We start from the raw sequence: 20,450 nt of genomic DNA on the forward strand, positions 1-20,450 counted from the left end.
GCGCCCCTGAACTTTCACACATCAGATGCAGAGTACCGACACACAAACTCTGATGCAGCAATTAAATCTGTCCTGTAATGAACCTGGGCTTCATAGCCAAGAGGAATCCATGCACTCACTTGAAGACTGAAAGTCTTCATTCTTGTATTTTAGGAAGATACTAAAATAATTACATCCAGAGCACTGTGTTTGAACCTACACTTACAATGCCAGCATACACGAATTGCTTTCAGGAAATGATCTGCAGTGTCATCTCTTACATTGATTTTATTGAAGGCTTTATGTCATGCCTTATATTTTACAGTTTGTATTCCAGATTTGAAATGAAATAATACAGTCAGGATGTAAAATTCAGATGCATCTCGTGTCATAGATTCTTAGAATCATTAAGGTTGGAAAAGGCCTCTAAGATCACCTAATCCAATGGCTCACCTCCCACCAGTATTGCTCACGAAGTGTCATGTAAGTGCATTGACATCTAAAGCTGAAGTCAGTCCCTCCAGTGTGTACAGAAGTCATACATTAACTATGGATTCCACATCGTGTTGGTTTGTGTGCAGAAATGGAGAGAAAAAGAAAAAAGGTGCAAATAATAGCAAGTGCCATGCTTTCATGAGGAACAGCTTGTATTATGAAGAAGCAATATGTAAAATGCATCTTTTTATAATAAGATTCAGTGTCTTCGTGTTCCCGGTTGTTTTCTTAAGCCCAGTGCAGCTTGGTAAATGATTGTATTTTTTTACAATCTGTTAACTGTTTGGCACGCTGTGTGAAATTTGTTCTGCCTTCACTTGTAGCATGCAAATGGGCAGATTCTCAGAATCACCAGGAAAATGCACTTTTTGTCTCCAGAGGACATTCAAAGGTTGAGACTCAAGAGGAAGCTGGCCCTGCTGGGAGGTTACCAACATGGGAGTGGCCTTTACTGGGTTGTACCAGGTTGGATACTTGGAAAAATGTATTGGAAGGAGAGGTAGCATAGGATGCCCAGGGAGGTGGTGAAGTTATCATCCCTGGAGGTGTTCAAAAAACATGGAGGTGTGACACTGAGGGACACTGGTTCGGTGGGCATGGTGCTCATGGGTTGGTGGTTGGACTAGATTCCCACAAACGTCTGTGGGAACTTCTTCACAGTGCAGTGACAGAGCACTGGCACAGGCTGCCCAGAGAGGTTATGAAGTCACCTTCCCTGGAGATATTCAAGACCCACCTGGACGCCTACCTATGCAACCTAGGGCACTGCTTTGGCAGGGGGTTGGACTAGATGATCTCTAGAGGTCCCTTCCAACCCCTACAATTTTGTGATTCTCTGAATTAATACAAAAAAAGAAAAAAATACAGGTCCAGTGTATACAGCAGAGTTCTTTCAGTAGCATGGGGGTTTTGTACAATGAGACGATGCGATTCAAGAATTAGATAAAATTAACGATTCAGAGCGATTTCTCTGCTTTGGGTGGCCGTGAACTACTCCATCAGTTTAGAAACAGTGCTGGGATTCTCTCCTCACTCTATGGGGACCAATTGTTTCTGTGAAGCCTTCGTCGTTTTGCAATGAGGTTGACACTTTCGCAGCTTGTACCTAAAGAGTGATGAGCAAAGACAAGCAGACCTGTTTTTTTCTGCACTCTAGAGACTGGAGATAGAACCACAGCCGTAGCTATGGGTTTTACCATTGCCTTGATGGGGGTTTTGTCATACATGCTAGGGGTTTGTGCTGCCCAGCAAATATATTCTGTTGTGGATCTTTTGACTTAAAAAGTTGAGATTGTTGGAGGTAAAATTTCACCAAGAATGTCCAGGAGAGGCCACAGTAGTGCTACACACAGCAGCATCCATGCTTCGTCTGGATTCAGCTTCTTCCTTTCAGGAGCACCAGACTTAAAAAGTAGCAATTGAAAGTGACTTTCTTGCTTTGCCCACTACAATGCCTTAGAGAGGCTGTTACTTTCCCCTCTTTTGCCCTAGGCATATTGGAGAAACAATTGAAACCAAAAAGATTGCTGCAAGAGCAAATGAATAACAGCTCGCCATAAATACATCCAGTCTGCAAATCTGAAGCTTTCCAAGCATAAGAGTTATTGAGAAATGGCATATTAAGTGTGACAAGATGTTCGTGTGGGCAGTGGCTAATAAACATGGTTTGGAGAAGAATGCCAAAGCCCTTAAGCTTTAATTCCTTCTTTAAGAGGGCACATAGGTAAAGTCCACAGCTTCTGGCCATCTAAAAATGTGGTATTAAATCCATGTTGGTTGCCTGTTTTCTTTATAATAACCAACCTCCATAAGGCACTTCAACTTTACTGCTTTAGTGTAGAGTGAATTGACCTCATGCCATTCCTTGTCCATTCGTAGTGGGGAATTCATTGCACTCAATCCTCTCAGGTCGTGGTGGTGGTAACTCCTTGCTGATGAGTGCATGGCTACAGTTTGAGGCTGCTGCTGCGTGGTTTTTTGGATGGATAGACCTTGCTCACTGTTGAGCAAGTGGCAATCCATACACTGGATATTAGAAAAAATTAGAAAGATTGGTGAGGCATTGGAACAGGCTGTACAGGGAGGTGGTGGACACCTGGAGGTGTTCATGAAAGGGGTAGCTATGGCACTGAGAGATGTGGTCTAGTGGGCATGGTGGGGATGGGTTGGTGGTTGGACTGGATGATCACTGTGGTCTTTTCCAACCTTAACGATTCTATAATTCTGTGCTTCTGTGCTTCCTCAACCACAGAGGTTTCTAGACTTGCACAAGGTAGTGGACAGTGCTACCAGGAGAAAACATGGTAGTGCTCTGAATTAAGTGAATACAAAAAAAGGGACTCTTGCATGGGAGGCATCAACGTGTTCAACAAACAAATGATAACATACCGATTTTTACATCAGTTTAGCCATACTAAGCTAAAGCTCAGTTTCCAAACTCTTGACACTACTACAGCATTCAATCCAAACAAAAAAAGATGGCAAGAAAAGAAATGTAAACAGGAGTTTTCAAGGATTATTGGCAATTTGAAGCACTGAGGGTCAACCTCAGCCTCCTGCAGCCAGATATTGGCTTGGTGGACCTCACAGTTCATGTGTTGCATCCTGTTCTGCCTGACAAGCAGATGTGTCCTTCATCCATCAGTAACTACCAAACGTTCCCACTCATATTAAAAATCAGCAAACATGCACCACTGAACATCTCCCCCATTACAACATTGGGGTTTTTTATCTGGTTCCAAGCCACTTGATCCTAAATAAACCTGCTAGTTGGGTTTGGTTGGTGGTTTGGGTTTTTTTTTCTTCACAGTAATGGTTGTTCCCAAAGGGTAGCTAAAATTGTATTATTTTTTGCTGACTGGAGCAATCTCTGCAGTAGTTTCCATCGAACTGCTGACACTCTCTTCTTTAGGGCTACATTCATTTCCACATCTCCTCTCATTTATGCATGAGGCAAGGGGAAAAAATTGCTTAATATTCTTTACAAACTGGCATATGGTATAGATAATTTTTTTTCTTTTTACTATATGCAGTAAAAATGCAAATGCGCGTAAGCTTATTTGCAAATGCTGGCATTAATAACTGATATTTGAACAGGCTGGATTAGCACTTTTACTGATATATTAAAAAGATTTTTTCCAATCATTTGCACACTCAAAATCAATTTTAATACAACATGCAAATTGAATTTAATTTTTTTATTTAAAATTGCATTTATCTGCTTGAACCATTAAATTTACTATTTAATATGTACTTTCCAGCTCACTTGGTTAGAATTTCATTGCTCTTTATCTGTATAAATTTAATTAGCCTTGATATCATCAGTATATTATAGAACTAATTAAAGATTTAGATAAGTGCTGAGGGTGCTTATTTAATACCCTATAAAGTTCCATTTGGAGAGTGAGAAATTCCGTCCTTCCTAGTAGCAGCCAGAACGGAGCTACAAGGAGTGTCTCAGACATTGTTTTTGAAAAAAAAAAAAGAAAAAATTAATGGGTTTTAATGGATTTATCCTTCCTTTGAAAAAGCCATGTAATTACTGTGTATCCCTGCACAGCATGAGGGTGGCTGCTGTCTTTCAGGGAATGGTTTGTGAATGATCCAGGCATGCGTTCCCATCCATGATGACACCATCTGATGTGGAGATCCCCATGTGCCACGTGTCCCCAACGGGGCACGGTGCTCCAAGGCATGAGGGATAAACTATGGGCAGAAGGAAATAAGAAGGAAATATTAACAACAACAAAAGAAGTGGTTATGTAATGCATATCTTAACATCACAGCCCAGATTTGTGCCTTTATTAAGGACTGCGATCTGCAGAGATATCACATGAAGAATCATTATGTAATAAATTCACTTTTATTTCTTCCTCTTGTGTTATATTCTCTTTTGCAAACCATTTCACATCCTGGGCACTTGCATATTTTGGCTTTTTAAGTGCTCTTAATGTTCTTAATGTTCTCCTGCTGCAGGAACAAAGCTTTCAACTTCCTGCCCAAATCATGGTGCATGGTGATGGGACACCTTTTGGGCTTCCAAGAGACTGTGGATGAGGTTGTCCATGGTACATCTCAAGAAGGTGTAGATCACAGCACCACACAGCCATTTTTTTGGCTGGTCTAGCCTTACTTTAGGTTCCCTCTACAGCCCATGGTGACAAATAGGTCCTTCTTGGCCATGGTTCACTTCACCCTAAGCTGACTTGAGAGATGCCCATTTATTTACATGGTGATAAGAGGAGCTGAGGTTGACTAGATGGTTGGACTAGATGTTCTTTGTGGTCTTTTCCAACTTTAATGATTCTATGATTTTATGAGTAGCACAGCAATAACATCTTCAATTTGGACATCTAAACCCATCTGAATTCCCCATAAGTGCTTTGGTTTCTTCAGAAGGCAGAAAATGAACATTACTGTTGTGCCCAGATCTGGTCCAGATTAACTGAAATTCAAGAAGGAAATCTTTAAAAAATGACAAAACAGTGTATACGTTCATCTGTGGAATAGTGAACACTGGAATAGTGTCCTGAGCTTGTAATGATATTCTCTCCTATGTTTTGGGGCTGTGTCCTGCAAGGACATGGTTTAAGACAGGGAATGGATATATGCACTAGGCGCCTTCCAGCAACAATTCCTATTTTGTTATCATAAGCTCCCAATATTACTGAAGACCCAGCATCTATGCTTGCAGGCTCTTGCTTTAAAATGACGATCACTGGGTGACCTTATTGCTCTCTGCAGCTCTCTGAAAGGAGGTTGTAGCAAGGTGGGGTTTGGTCTCTTTTCCCAGCTAACAGCGATAGGACAAGAGGTAGTGACCTTAGGTTGTGCCAGGAGAGGCTCAGGTTGCATATTTGGAAACTTTTCTCCTCAAAGAGTGGTGAGGCATTGGAATAGGCTGCTCGAGGGGTTAGAATCATCATCCCAGGAGGTCTTCAAGGAAAGAGTAGATGTGGCAGTGAGGGACATGGTTAGTGGGCATGATGGAGATGGGTTGGCACTTGGACTAGGTGATCACTGTGGTCTTTTCCAACCTCAATGACTCTGTGATGCAATGCAAACATCATTGCAGATTTCATGAGGTGTAGACATTACAGTAATTGCTGGTTTATGTGGGTTTTCCATTGACTGGAATTTCAGTTTCTGAGAACACGCTTTGCAAAATTTAACATGCTGCTGCTTGTCCCTCCTGTTGCATCTCTGGTGCCCAAGTAACCATCAGCTCCATCCCCCATGGGCATATCTTCTCATTCAACTCAGATCCAAAACTCTGTTTCTTCTGTATTACATGAACCAAAGTTACCTCTTTCTGCACCTTCCCTTTTTGCACTCACTCACCTCCTCCATATATGTAAATGTAATAACTCTATTGAGATCTGCCTTTATCAAAATGAAGTGACTTCATTACTGCAGCTTTGGTCTTTCTTCCTTTTCAAGTGTGTATTCATTGTTCTGCCTTGTGGGTGGGTTTTTTTTGTGTGTGTGTCTAGATTTAGTCTGGAAGTGGTTCATACTTAACCTTTTTTACTTTCTTACTAGTTTTCTTATTAGAGTATTGTACAAGTCCCCAGAATGTGCAAGAGGTAAAGCACAGAACACTTTTTTTTTGTTCCCTTTGGGTAAGTCAGCACCCAGATCCAAGTTCCCACCTTGTGAATCTGTTTCTGTCTGCATTATTACAGAGTAGGCACCCACCTGTATAATGAGTGAATAATTAAAGTAAAATTCTTTATTCTGAAACATCACACTATTCGTCTGAAGGTCTTTCTCTTAAGAAGAGATCAAGTCATTCTCAGGGAAATCAGAATTTAATTTTGAATTCACCTGACCATCTTTTGAAAAACTTTTTTGTGTGCAGGCCTTGGGTTATAGGTTAGCATTAGCATTTAAATGGAGAATGGTATTAATAGTCCTCAGAGGATCTTGTCTCAACCTGATTGCCTTTTCAGAGATTTTTTCCTAATGAGAGAGCCTCTTTTTTTTTCCTCTTTCTCCAAGAAAAGAATTCAAGTTACCATCTTTTTTTTGATAAATATACTAAAAGCACATCCTTGCAAAATGGATTCCTTTCAGGCAAGTTGATGTTTTGTTTTAAAACCAATATTTAACAGAATGAAAAAGAAAAGTTTCAAACAGGCTGCCCAGGGAGATGGTGAAGTCAGTATCCCTGGAGGTGTTAGAGAAATGTGGAGATGTGGTACTTAAGGACACAGTTTAATGGGCAACGTTGGTGGTACTGGTTGGACTAGATGATCTTAAGAGGTCTTTTCCAACCTTAATGATTCTATGATTGTATGATAGTAAATTGGCCTTAACAGTTTTGATTTGCCTATGGGATGTTTTTTGTTTGACCTCGGAGGCATTTCATCTGTGATATATGTCTTTATTTATTTGCTGTTAGTACAAAAATATTGTTCATATGATGGTAGATTTTCCTTGGCCTCCTAAGTCTTCCTGAGTTCTGAGTACCTACCTAACTATGGTAGTATTTGGGCTTTGGATTGGGAATTATTTGCTCTTAGATGAGCTAGTGAGGGTTCCCTTGTGATAGCATCATTTTCTCTTCATTTTGGATACCTTACACAGTCCTTCACCCCTCATCTTCACAAAATATAACCTAATGTTAATATAATGCTTAATGTAAAGGAGGTTTTTAGCCAGGTATTTACCATCCTGCCCACAAGCAGCCCCGCCTGTTGAAGGCAGGCTGGAACTTGATAATCCTTGAGATCCCTTCCAACCCAAGCCATTCTATGATTGTATGATCTTAAAGAAATGAAGTCTCTGCCAAAGCAGGTTCCTTCAAGTAGGTCCCACAGGAAGGCATCCAGGCATGTTTTGATTATCTCCAGAGAAGGGGACACCACAACCTCTCTGGACAGCTTGTGCCATGGTTCTGTCACCCTCACAGTAAAGTTCTTCCTCTTGTTTGTATGGGAATTCCCATGTTACAGTTTTTGCCTGTTGCTCCTTTTCCTGTCTCTGCACACCACCGAAAAAAGCTTGGCCCCATCCATTTGACTTCATCCCTTTAGATATTTACAAGCATTGACAAGATTCCCTCTCAGACTTCTCCAGGTGAACAGCCGCAGATCTCTTAGCCTTTCCTCCTCAGAGATGTTCTTCCAGACCCCTTGTAATCTTTGTAGCCCTCCAGTGAATTGTCTTCATCAGTTCTCTGTCTTTCTTGAACTGAGGAGCCCAGAACTGGACACAGGACTCCAGATGTGGACTCACCAGGGCAGAGCAGAGGGAAAGGAGAACTTTATTTGCCCTGCTGACCACTCTCCTGGCTGCCATTGGCCTTCTTGTCCAAAAGGACACACTGATGGCTCATGGCCAATCTGTTGTCCACCCCTAGGTCCTCCTCTGTTATTCCTCCCCAGGTGAAGGACTCTACACTTGAATAGTTGAACCTGATGAGGTTTCTCTGTGCCCAACTCTCGGCCTGTCCAGGTCTCACTGAATGGCAGCACAGCCTTCTGGTGTGTCAGCCACTCCTCCCAGCTTTATGTCATTAGCAAACTTGCTGAGGTGGGACTCCATCCCTTCATCCAAATCTTTGATGAAGATGTTGAACAAGACAGATCCAACACAGACCTCTGTGTAACATCACTAGTTACAGGCCTCCAGCTGGACTCTGTGCTGCTGATCTCTGTGCTGCTGAGACAGTTTTCATCTATCTCATCTATCCTGCACTTACTAAGCTTCATTACAAGGATGCTGTGGGAAACAGTGTTAAAATCCTCACTGAAGTCAAGGTGCACAACATCCACTATTCTCCCCCCACCTACCCAACTGGTGATGACATCACAGAAGGCTACCAGGTTGGTCGGGCATGATTTCCCCTTGGTGCATCCATGTTGACTACTCGTAATAATCTTTCCTTCCAATTTCTTGAAGATGGCACCCAGAACAAGATGTTCTGTAACTTGTACTACATTTATGCACTTGCCGTGTAGATGAATTTAGCGATGCCCTGTCTATACTTTTCAACACAATGCAAATAAATACTAACTATGCGAGTAACAAACAAGATTCCCCTGATGAGCTGAGTCACCTAGGTGTTTTTGTTCCCATCAACCACATTCCAGACTTAGGTGAGTAAAGATTCCTGAGATCAGCTCTGATCTGTTCTCTTCTTAACCCAAGTATCAGACTTCTCAGTGGATCTTAATGTCTAAGCTGATCCAAGTTTAGGTTAAATCATCTTACACGTGTTTAACTGCGCTCACATGGAAGCCAGCAGAAGGCTCAGGAAACTAAATTAATTTTCCAGTTAGGCATGTTAATCTGCTATTATTATTTATTAACCCATTTGTCAGATGATAGAATCAACTTTTGATAAATATTAATTCTTCTTTCTGGCTTTAAATCGCAACTTTAAAAACCAGAGCAGTCTGCCAGCATTTCACTGAATGGAGATCTCCCTCACTTGTCGTCCATTTATTTCCCCCATCCCTTACTAACTTGCTTTTCACAACCTCCTCTTCATAATCAAAAGAGCATTTATAATGGCAGGGACAAATACACTTCTGAAATTAAAATGAAGAGCCTAAATAAAAAATCACAGAACAAGAGGCTCATCCCACTCACTCTTTCATATTTCATTATTTGATAACATCAGAAGATGAGTCCATCAGAGTGTCTTGGGCAAAGGCAAACAGGAGTGTGTCTGATCAATATTTATTAATACTTTCAAAGACAAGGGAGGCAAAGTTGAGCAGACTTCGTAATGGAGTGAATAATTACTCATGCAAATAAGGTTTGGCCAAAGGCAATGCCATGCCAAAGCGGCAGTTTTTTAATTGCTCCCAATTAAAAATGCATACCTTTTGCTCACTCGTACTGTCTCGCTTGCTCCTTTTTTTTTTTTCTCCATTTTGCAGGAAATTTTTAATTAAAAAATAATCTGATCCTGAACAGAGTGGCAGATGAGTCCTGTGTTTATGAGGTACGGAATTCATCTGCAGTAAGTCAGGATTTAGGACAGGCTAAGAAGAAAGGAAGTTGTGAGGGCACGGAGTGTTGACTATTGCTGCAGACAGAGCAGCTTTAGCATCTCAGGAGAGGGTATAAAGTGGTATTGATCACCCAGTTGCCCACTGACACCTTGTCCAGTCATAGAATCAGTAAGGCTGGAAAAGACCTCCAAGATCATCTAGTCCAACCATCCACCTACCACCAAGTATTGCCCACTTAAGTACTGCATCTCCACGTTTCTTGAACACCTCCAAGGACAGTGGCTTCACCACCTCCCTGGGCAGCCTGCTCCAGTGCCTTACCAGTCTTTCAGAGAAATTTTTCCTAATATTCATCCTTGTAGTGAAACTCTCCTGCACTTCACCATCACAGAGCCAGTCCGAAGAATGAGGGAGGCTCAAGGCTGAGCCCCAGAGTGATACATCTAAATGGCATTTAAGCAGTAGGGATGCAGACAGATGGAGAAATGCCCAAAGGGGCTGTGGTTGTTTCTCCTCCCTTCCTGGTCCCTTGCTGCAAAGTAGAGACAAAATACTGAGAGGGGAATGTTCTGAAGGAAACATTCTGAAGTTTTCTGAAGGACTTACCTTGCAGGAATTGGAAACTGTTGTAGCACATGAGAGCAAAACTGGCAGCACAGCTCCAGGCTCCAGTTTTCTCTCTGTATAATTGCATTCTTGTTGGACATTTTCTGAGTTTAATTTTTGCCTGATGGGGAAATAATTAGAAACATATCAGGTCTGACAGTTCGTGTGTCTCTGAGAATATGGCTGGGAAAAGGTGGAAGTAGGAGGGATGTGTTCTTCTTGCTCTTCTCTTGGGATCATCTGTCACTTTGGGAAGGCCAGTAGTTCCATGTTTTGAGCAGATCCTTCAATCTCAGAGTGATTGCCCCAGCCAAGATACGCCCTCTTGTGTTTTTCCCAAAATCCCACAGGAGCTGGCATTTGGCAGCTTACTGTTTTCTCTATAGCTTGTCCCTGTAACTGTACTTGAGGCATTGCCGATACCCTCAGAGTCAACCTAAGATTAGATTTCTCCCTATGTATTGAAACAGCTTTATAAATAACAATCTTTTTTAACATGTTGAGGCTCACAGCAGCTTCTGGGCACTCTGTGCTTCACTAAGTGAGCACACCAGGATGCCAAAAGGATGCTGTAGAGCCCACTGCTAGGTATTGCCATTCAAATTTGGACTCTTGGGACTTTCTGCAAGATCCCAGATAGAACCGTTTAACTATGCTCCATCTGTCCCGGTGATTGGAGGTGAGGTTTGGTTTAGTCTTCTTCCTTCTGAATCCAGAACTGAGAAGTGCAGCCCCAGAGCTTAGTGGCTTCTGCTATTGATGTTTTATCAAAAGAGAAAATCTGATGCTGTGGCTTTCCAAGGGACCAAATCAGCCTTGCAGAATGCTTCTTACTTGAACCATGTAGGTATATTCAGTCACTCTGTGAAGTTCTGCATTATCAGCATCACAAGAGCTGACGAGTCTGTAGCTTGTAGGGATTACCCAAATGCCATCTGCAAATAGCAGCTGATAGAAGGATGTACAGGGTCTCTCCCATCCTTACATATGCACTGCCTTTAGAGATGTACAGTCTGGAATCCTACTCTTAAGCTTAGGGGATTTGGGGGATCCCTTAGATCAAAATTGCTGCTGAACAGCTCATACCAATGCTACTCTTAAGCAGCTTGCATGGTTCCCCTTTCTTTTTCCAAGAGAAATCACAGAATATCTTGTGTTGGAAAATCATGGAATATCTTATAGGTTCATAGGTTCATAGGTTCATTAGGTTGGAAAGGACCTACAAGATCATCTAGTCCAACCATCCTCCTATCACTATCCCTACCCAACTACTAAATCAAATCCCTTAGCACCTCATCTAAACGCTTCTTGAACGGCGCTAGAGATGGTGCCTTGTGTTCTCAAGAAGCAAAAATTAGCCAGTCCCATTTTCCCTTGCTTCTAGGGACAGCAGTGTGTACCAGAGCCCATCCCTAGGGCTGTTGATGATGCTGGAGAACTAGTCCTCCTCCAGTTTCAGGATTTTCCTTCACCTCTGACCACAGAACACAAATCCTATCAGTCCTTGTTCTTGGAATTGTCAGTTTTGGAGTCCCCGTCCTCTAGGTGGGAGCCCTTTATCCCACTTGGTCTCTGATAGCCCTGATGTTGCTGCACTTTCAGCCACAGGAGCAAAGTCTTAGCTCACAGCATCAGGCAATGTCTAGAAAGAGACAGAAGGGATGAAAATGCAGAGCTTTGAAGCCCAGGAGCCTCGGCCACACAACCAGGCGTGTCCCAAGAAGCTGCAAACACTTGGTTTTGTCACAACCAGTTACAGTCATTGCTGCAGTGATTTGCAGTCTGCTGGCACACTGCATGCTCTGCAAAAGCACATCTGAGCCAAACTGAAGAGCCTATAGAGTAAAGAACAAGAGAAATTTCATATGCATTTTTGCCATGTTTGCCCTGATTGTTATTTTAATGTAGTCAAAGAGCAGAGAGAGGGAACGAAGGGATAATTTTTCCCGGAGCCCTTTCTCTTGGGTTATTTAAATAATTGATCACACCAAGACTCGAGGAAAAACTTTTTCTCTCAGAGAACAGTCTGGCACTGGAATGTCCTGCCCAGGGGGGTGGTGGAGTCACTGACCCTGGCAGTGTTCAGGAGGCATCTGGATGAGGAGCTGCAAGATATGATTTAGTATCCTGTGGTAGCAATGGTAATGGGTGGACGGTTGAACTGTATGATCTTTTAGGTCTTTTCCAACCTTGTGATTCTATGATTTTCACTTCTTCCCTGGGCATTTCAGACCCTTGTTTCTTTATGAGGGTCTGTAACATCTGTGCAAGCCATACAGTTTACCAGTTCCTATAGAAAAAGGAGTATTTTTCATCCGTGCACCATTTTTTGTACTTGTTTTGATACCCCAAACAGACTGAAACACATAGGCAAGCTTCACTGCTCCCTGGATCTCAGTACTGTGGAGTCATAAAGGAGAAGCTTCCCCTTATTTCTGACTTCGAAGGGTCTGCCCAGGTTTGAGACCTCCTCTGCCTAAGGGAGCTTTGTAAAACCTTACATTTGCTTAGCTTCCCCTGGACAGGTTGCTTTTCTATTGGCATTATCTAGACCACAGACCTGTAAGAGCAGATCTTTCCCCTTAGTACAGATGTGGAAACTGAGGCACAGAGCGTGGATGTGTGGCATCTCGGCAGAAGGTAACAACTAGGAAAAAGAATCCCTCAGTTCCCCATCATTTGTGTTTTACTTGAGTATGGAAGAGTGTTGGGAGTAGGGAGGGTAGGAGGTTTGCTCACATCTACTTCTGCACTTAACTTTGTGTTAAATAAGAATGCCTTTGTGCTCTCCTTGTGCAGCATCTGATGCAGCCTTCTCAGCTCACGACACTGCTGAGTAAAACATTATCACTGATGATATCCTATAGAATTAAAGATCTGGAGCATCAAATGTCAGTGCTCACCAGTGTGGTTTTGTTGTTTGCTTGCTTTCCAGGCAGTATTATGAGATGCTGTACAACACAGCAGATGAGCTCTTAAACCTGCTGGTGGATCAAGGTGTGAAGTACACAGAGCTGGAATACATCTACGCCCTGAACTTACTGCACCGAAGCCAGACGGGTGTGGGAGACCAAACCACACAGAACATGAGGCTGCAGAGGTTGAAGGAGATCATTTGTGAGCAGGCTGCTATCAAACAGGCCACCAAGGACAAGAAAATCACCACTGTTTAATCTACTCAGCCACAGTGAGCAGCAGGGGCTGTCAGGTTGCAGGTCCAGACCTCTGTTTCTGCAAGCAAGAAAGGAAATGCAATTTAAACTTTGGTTTCGGGGTTTTCTTGGGGTGGGGGGGAGGGGTTGATGTGTAATCACATAATGCTTCCTTGCCGTGTTCTCCCAGTAGTGATTGCACTGCAGGAGGAACAGGCATCCTGGTGGAGATTTACAGAATCACACTTAGGTAGAATGTTTGGCTTTGCACTGTCGCTGCTGCTTTGCCTTGGGTTGTAAGGCAGGATGGGAAAAGAGATTTCACACTGGGTGAGGCCAGAGCCGTCATTAAAAGTTCAGACCACACTGAAGTGAAAAGCACCATGACATTACTTGCTGGTAGTATGTGGGATCATGATTTCAAAGCATTTCCAGCAGGGTTGCTGCATGGGAAGCCTGTTTCAGCTCTTCCAGTACCTTTTTTGCAGTGACAGTCATAGATACATTTAGTTTTCTGCTGTTTCCACTGCAAAGAGATCTAGCTGCTTATTACTCCAAATACTAAGCCAATTCTCGTAATGGGAGGTAACGTGGGACCATTTGTTTCCACTTCTACTTTTTCATTATCACAGAGCCATATGGCATCAGTTTCTGCAGCTCATACTGCACTGGATGATAGTGAATGTAGGAGAAAATTGTCAGTATAAAGGTAATAGCAGAACTTAATTCTCTGTTTCTGAATATATCTTCAGAGTGTACCTAGCTCAGAAGAAGTTTTCTAATCACCATTTGATGTGCTGGAAGGACACACAGGCACTGATGTAGCTCAGCACTGAATGATCAGCAACAGCAGGAGGACGGCACATTTCAGCTTTGCAGTATGGGGAGAGCTCAGGTCACCATTCTGTCCTGCCTTGGCTATTTGTACCTGCCTGGTAATACTTATTCACTGGGGCTGGTGAGTTTACATCAGCTCCCCAAACCAAGGATACACTGCACTTGTATTTGTCAGGTGGATAGCCAACCCAGCTGGGTTTCACATTCTGAGACAGGTTCTCTCTGAGCTGTGTAACTGCTTGTGCATCTGTTTTGAAACTTTAGAATTAAAAGATAATTGAGGACTCCTCAAAGGCTCCTGTGCTCTGTTTTTTTAAGAACTTTTGTGGTATTGAAAAGATTCTCTTCCAGGTCCAAAGTCGTATGTGTTTCCTCCAAGAAGCCGTCTTCTGAATCAGTCAGTCCAATTCCCAGCTGCCACAGCTGGACAAGAAGCTTTTCTATGTCCATGTTAAAAGTAGAACCCAATAGTTCTAATTGTTAGGAATCTTCTGATTTCTTTTCTCTTTTATTTTTCATGAGCCCAGTTTTTCATGTCAGTCTTGGCTATTAAATCCAAGAGTTCATTCCTTTCCGTGACAGATTTGCATGAGTAAGAGTGGAGAGCAGCCACCATGGTCAGGTATAATGATACGGGATCGTCCTGGGGTAACACGTGAGATGTGTGTTCACTAACTATGGCATCCAAGATGTGCTGCAGTGAGGATGCAAGAAAGGAGCCTGTTATGCATCCAGACATAGGAGGATGGAAAAGAAGCAGCGTGATAGATGTAAGATAGATTTCAGACCCTATGAGGTATGTGAGGAGCTATGAATTCAGGCTGGGCTTTTGTGGCTCAGAGTCAAACTGTTGTGGATTCTGTTTGTCTATAATTGCTTAATAATCTCAGGCTGCCTCATCTTTACATGGCTGAACTCAAGCTTTGAAGTCCACATTTTCCACCCACTGAGCAGCTGTGCTGGTAGATGCCACGACAAATTACATGAAAACAAGAAAATTTCAAATGTAGGAGTCTGTTTTCTTCCAAAGTGAATTATTTAGAAGAATTTTCTTTGAACTACACATGACATTGTTCATCACACCACCACAAACAGTAAATACAAAGTCCTAGGTGGGATCTGTTCACTGTCTTGAGGTGCGAGAAGGAATATGCTGGACTGCATGGTGCACGAACAGCGTGGCATGACTATAGAGAGTGGAGAGGCAATGACATGCAGGGACTTATGTAGATTGTGGGGTCAAGAAAAGAAAAGGTTTTGCAATTGAGGTAATTACACCAAATGTGCATTTCCAGATACCAGGGATGGCATGGCAGCAACCCTCTTGCTACAGCACCTGGACAAGATGAGCAATGAGTGGGCTCTTTTGGCACCAAGCCTGCCTGGAACAAGCAAGTCCCTTTGTAAGGGGTCTGGCTTGCTTGTTGGCGTGTATTGCAATCCTCTCACACTAATAGGGGATTGAGTAGGTGGGGGACAGATCTTTTGGGAACGTCTTGTGTTCTTTAAGCTGTTATTGGGGGTAGAGTCAAGCTGTTTTATTTAACAGTAAGTAACTATTCAGACAACAGGTTGGCTTACCATCTCACATAGTCCACAGACATTCATACCCACCTGGAGCCACAGCTGGGAGGCCAAACCCAAAGGTGGTACTCATACACCCCTGGCTTCTAAATATGTGTTTGGAAAGGCTCTTGAGAACACATTATGTCATCATATGTCTTTATAACACTGAACTCCTCATCTCCATATAGCAGCCACCATGTTCCTGGAACAAGTTGCTTAGAGGTGTGGCTAGATGCCCCATCCCTGTAGATATTTCTGCTTAGACTGGACAGGGCCATGAGCAACCTGATCAAGCTATAGATGTCCCTGATCATTGCAGGGGAGTTGAACCAGTTGACCTTTAAAGGCCCCTTCCAATTTATACAATTCTATGAGTCTATGCTTCTATTCTTGAGTACTGTCCAAGTCATACAACTTCCTTGGTGAAGTGTATGTGTGCTTGTGGTACGGTGCAGATTTATCAGGCTTTGGTTGTCTTGAATTTATCAGTTCTTGCAAATTCAAGACAAGCACAAGTCTCCAGAGCCCTTGGGAAACTCTCACATTACCTTGGCTGCATCTACATTTCCTTACTTCAGCATTTTGTCCTCTGGTAACTATTTCTCCATTTCAGCATCTGGAATGCACTCACGCTAATTCAGACAGGGCATTTGTAACACATTCAGGGCAAATGATGGGCTCCCAAAGGAAACAAACTCTGTGAGGGTATTGGAAACTGTGCAAAGACCACAGGAACACCCTTCATCTTAGCAACATGGCTTAGGGTGTGGTGGGGATGGTTTGGTGGTTGGTCTTGATCATCTTAGTGGTCTTTTCCGTCCTTAATCTTTCTCTGATTCTGTGATTCTGTGCACAGCTATATAGGATGACGTACCCTTCTGCCCAGAAAGCAGGACCCATCCTCAGTCTTAAACTTCCTTAGGAGACGACAGGTGTCGTTTGCTATTCTTTTCTCTGTACCACTTCTTGCCTACAGTGGTTTTGTAGTCCTCATGTAACCCCACAAGACACAATGGTTTATGGACAACCCCTAGGGATGTTGTTTGTAATGCAGTGTGAAACGCTATCAGCTCCGCCAGCCCTTAGAAAGTAATTGTTCTATGAATGTGGCCCTTTGGTGCTTAAAGAGACAAGGAAATACTCCTCCAGACCACAAAATGAAATATTTTCATGGGAGCTGTAAAAGTTCATGAGGATTTCACAATTTCCCCTTTACAGCCTCGTAATCTTTACTGGGTTTTAATTATCATACTGTTTTGAAGCCTGTGCCAGACACAGAAATAGAAGGTAAAGTAAATTGCTCCTGCTCCTGCCACGGTTGTGTATCACTCACCAGCTCATCCTCTCCCAAGTACCTCCCCCCTCTTGCCAACCTCTTGATTAAGGAGAATATAAAGCTGTCTGATCAACAGATGCATATACAACCACATGTATGTGCACACACACATTTCCATGCATATATATTAATATATATCCATATATATACACAGGGGCCAGAGATGTTACAGTGTGGGTCCATTCAACCTCAAAAGACACCACAGATGTGATGAGTGCAGCACTGAGAGACAGTGCTGCTGCTGGAAAGGTTTGCTGAGCAGTCATTCTACAGAGTCTCTCTTTTTGCCTTTTACTGGCTGCACTTTTGTTTTATTAGCACGAGTCATAATTGCAAATTTCTTTCTCAATGTGGTACATGGCAATAAAGGGGAGGGCACTCAGACAGAGAGCGGGGGAGAGCTGCCAAGAGGAAATCAGTGCTGCAGTAATGTCAATCCTATTTCTCTTAAGCAACTGGGGAACTTTTTGTAGAGGGGAAACGAAGTCACTTTCCTGAGCTGAGCTGTGGAGAAGCCACACAAATGAGCAGTGGCCACTTACGCACTGATCCTTAGTCTTGGGGATTAATTCCCACAGTGGGAACACACTATGCTGTTCAAGCCTCATTCATCGCTACAGACCTCCGTGACTAAGCTGACTGTGCTCTCATTTCAGGAATTTATTACCCCAGGCTTAGTTGTTTGGGTTGGTTTTTTTTTTTGTTGGTTTTTTTTCCCCACTACACTTTAAATACCCAGTGACCCATATCAATTATATCACAGCAGCAACCTGAGCCTCAGGCAAGGCTGGATGTCCACTGTTGCGTGTGTGCATTGCAGGGTATGTTGTGCCCTGAAGAGTTTGTACTCATAACAGCCGTGATGGATGATAAACTCAAAAGGAAGCTGAGATGCAGGGAAGTCAAATGATGATCTCCAAGCCACGGTCCCTGGGGTTTTAGCCATGCTCTCACTGCTGGGCAAATCCGTCTCGTCAATCCAAGCTGTCTGTGCCCTGCAGTTCACATTACCTTTTTGCTTCAAATGGGGAACGTGCTCAGAAATGAGGCATTTTACTTTATTTTCTGTTCTTTCTTTTGCTGATTGAAGCTAACCACTGAGCCAGGAGAAAATAAAAAAAAAAAAATAAAAAATAAAATGAGGTGGCTGCAGCCAGCATATAATCATTAAATTTGCTTTTGGGTGACCTGTCTGAAATTCATCAGGAGCGACTTACTGGGAAGTTCATCACATCACTGTTCATTATGTACTCTGTTGGGCTTAGGCACAGTGGCAATCAGTGGAGAAAATTGGACTGTTAGGGTCTCAGACTCCAGTGTTTGTTATTATTTCCTCTATGGAGTTGCAGCATGAAATACATTTGGCGCAGACAAATCTCTCCACTGCTGCAGTTCAGTGTGCACCCAGCTATCATCACAGCTCTGACAACTGGAGAGGCAAAAGCAGGCCCGGGGAAAAGGAAAGAGAAAGAAGAGGCAGCCTGAATCACTCCCACTAGTGTCGAGAGCTTGCACACTGTGCCCCACCATCACCACGAAAAGCTGCGCCTGCAGAGTTGGCTGAAGTCGGATCTCAGTGGTATGCACGATGCCTGCTTCACACCTCGCTTCTCCCTCCCTGCTCAGGAATATCTTGGCAGCATTTCAGGTTCCCCCTTTCATCCAGCTGGGTCCTTTTATTGCCTAGTACTTATCGGTGAATCGCCAAGAGAGTTTGCATGGGGTTTAGTACTCCCACACTGTCGGAGTGCCAGGGCTTCCTATAAATCTGCTTTGCATGTGGCATGGATTTGGGAGCTGATTGTTTTTATAATTGAATTGTAAATCAATGTGTTTAAGGCCAGCGTTTGCCGTTAACGCTTCTGAGTATTAAATGCTCCCTCTGTCGATATTGGGAAGGTTTTATTAGGACAATAACTGCTGATTTAGAGCTAAATTCTGGATATATTTTTTTTTTCACATGTTCAGTTCAGTGTTTGCTGTTCCAGAGCCAGGAGAATTTGGGAAACAATTCACACCACAAACACACACAATCTGAAATGGAACAACCTAAGATTGGATGTCTAGGGAATATCTCTCACCCTTTTTTGCCACATCAGCCCCTTTGGGCACTAACAGGCCTTCTGGGATCAGCAGATTAATGGGTTCTCCTTCATTAGCAGAAGCAGGGGCACTTCTCACCTGTCTGAACTACTACTACCCCTACCTTGAGCTTTAAGTTTGAGAAGTTGAATGCAACGAGGGCTCTTTCAAACATGGTTTTGGTACTGTGGCCACCTCAAAATGTTGATCTTCACCAGGCCATGCTGGCCATGATATGGGTTGCCCTTTGTCTTACCCTCCTCTGTTCTCATTCCCTGGTTGAATATCAGTCTAGAAGATTTATCTCTCCTTGGTGCATCCAGAAATCCCCCTTCTCACATGAAGAACAGGATCATGTCAGATGAGGCTATGAATAACTGAGCCTACACACTGAGCTATTGCTCATTAATCACTCAGAAGAGAAGCCCAGGCATTTAAGGGAACTGTAAAGTCTCTCATCTGCATGATTAGCTCCTTCCCAGCTGATGATAGAAGGACAGTCTTTGAACAGTTCTTGTTTTTAATGACTCCTCAAACATCAATTGGTTGCCCCCAAAGCACTGGGCAAATAGAGAACGTCATTTTTGCCATCCCATCAGAACAGTCCCTCCGTATTACTGAATGCAGAGGTTGGATGGTGGGGACCTTGAGATATCCATGCACATACAGCTATAGTGCTCATAGAAGGGTTACCCATGCTGTGTGCACAACATGGAGGAAGGGAAGGCTGAATAGGAGTGGCTGAAACACAGAGATGGCAACTCAGCTGATGACTTCCAAGATATGAGCCCCAAATCAAACCCCCAGAGTCCCTCAGGTTGAACCACAACACACAGGTATCAACTGGCTGTCAGCAAATGGTTTCTTTTTATTCCTGGACAGCCTAGCTTTCCATGCATGCAATAACTAAGCAGGCCAGAAATATAGGCTAATATTTTGGGGCTTGGGACACCAAAGCCTGATGTGGAAATGGTACCCACCCAGGACTATGGGAAAACTGAAGCTCAAAAGTGATGGCAGTTCCTAGAGACATAGGGAGGTGAAGAAGAAATGAAGGGAAATGCACAGATCTTTAGCTCTGGGCACAAATCCACAGCATAAAAATAGATATTGCTCCGAGCAGAAGATGGGAAGCCAGCGTTTGGTCATTTGAGCTGGCCATTATAAGCCTTTCATGTGCAACTTGTTTTAAGTAATTTCTGTAGGAAAAGCTCAGGTTTTGTCTTAGGTGCTAGGGAAGGAGAACATGTCGTGTCTAAGATAATTTCCTGGCTGGACATGCTGTGCTGGACCAGGGGTGCAGCAAAGAAGGGTGACGTTTCCCATCACCCCCACACATGTTCTGCCTCCACTAAAACTACCATTACCACGTAGGCATTTTCAAATATGTTTCTTTTTCTTTTTACTAGCCCATTCAGGAACAATCTGTCT

The 20,450-nt window shown here is 43.1% G+C and overlaps 1 protein-coding gene across 2 annotated transcripts in view; it reads left to right on the forward strand.

Annotated features, from left to right (window-relative positions):
• The window catches only part of EXOC4 (exocyst complex component 4), a 406,844-nt gene extending 392,515 nt beyond the window's left edge, over positions 1-14,329 (forward strand). For both annotated transcript variants that reach the window (XM_065743825.1, XM_065743826.1), the window contains one exon: positions 12,982-14,329. In XM_065743825.1, the coding sequence (XP_065599897.1) occupies positions 12,982-13,219 (238 nt within the window). In that variant the 3' untranslated portion in view covers positions 13,220-14,329. The remainder of the gene's footprint in view (positions 1-12,981) is intronic.
• Positions 14,330-20,450: the final 6,121 nt, after the last annotated feature.

The sequence above is a fragment of the Cyrtonyx montezumae genome, unplaced genomic scaffold (genome assembly GCF_038088225.1).
Source record: "Cyrtonyx montezumae isolate F1298 unplaced genomic scaffold, pur_monq_1.0 scaffold_3, whole genome shotgun sequence".
NCBI classification, from domain to species: Eukaryota; Metazoa; Chordata; class Aves; order Galliformes; family Odontophoridae; genus Cyrtonyx; species Cyrtonyx montezumae.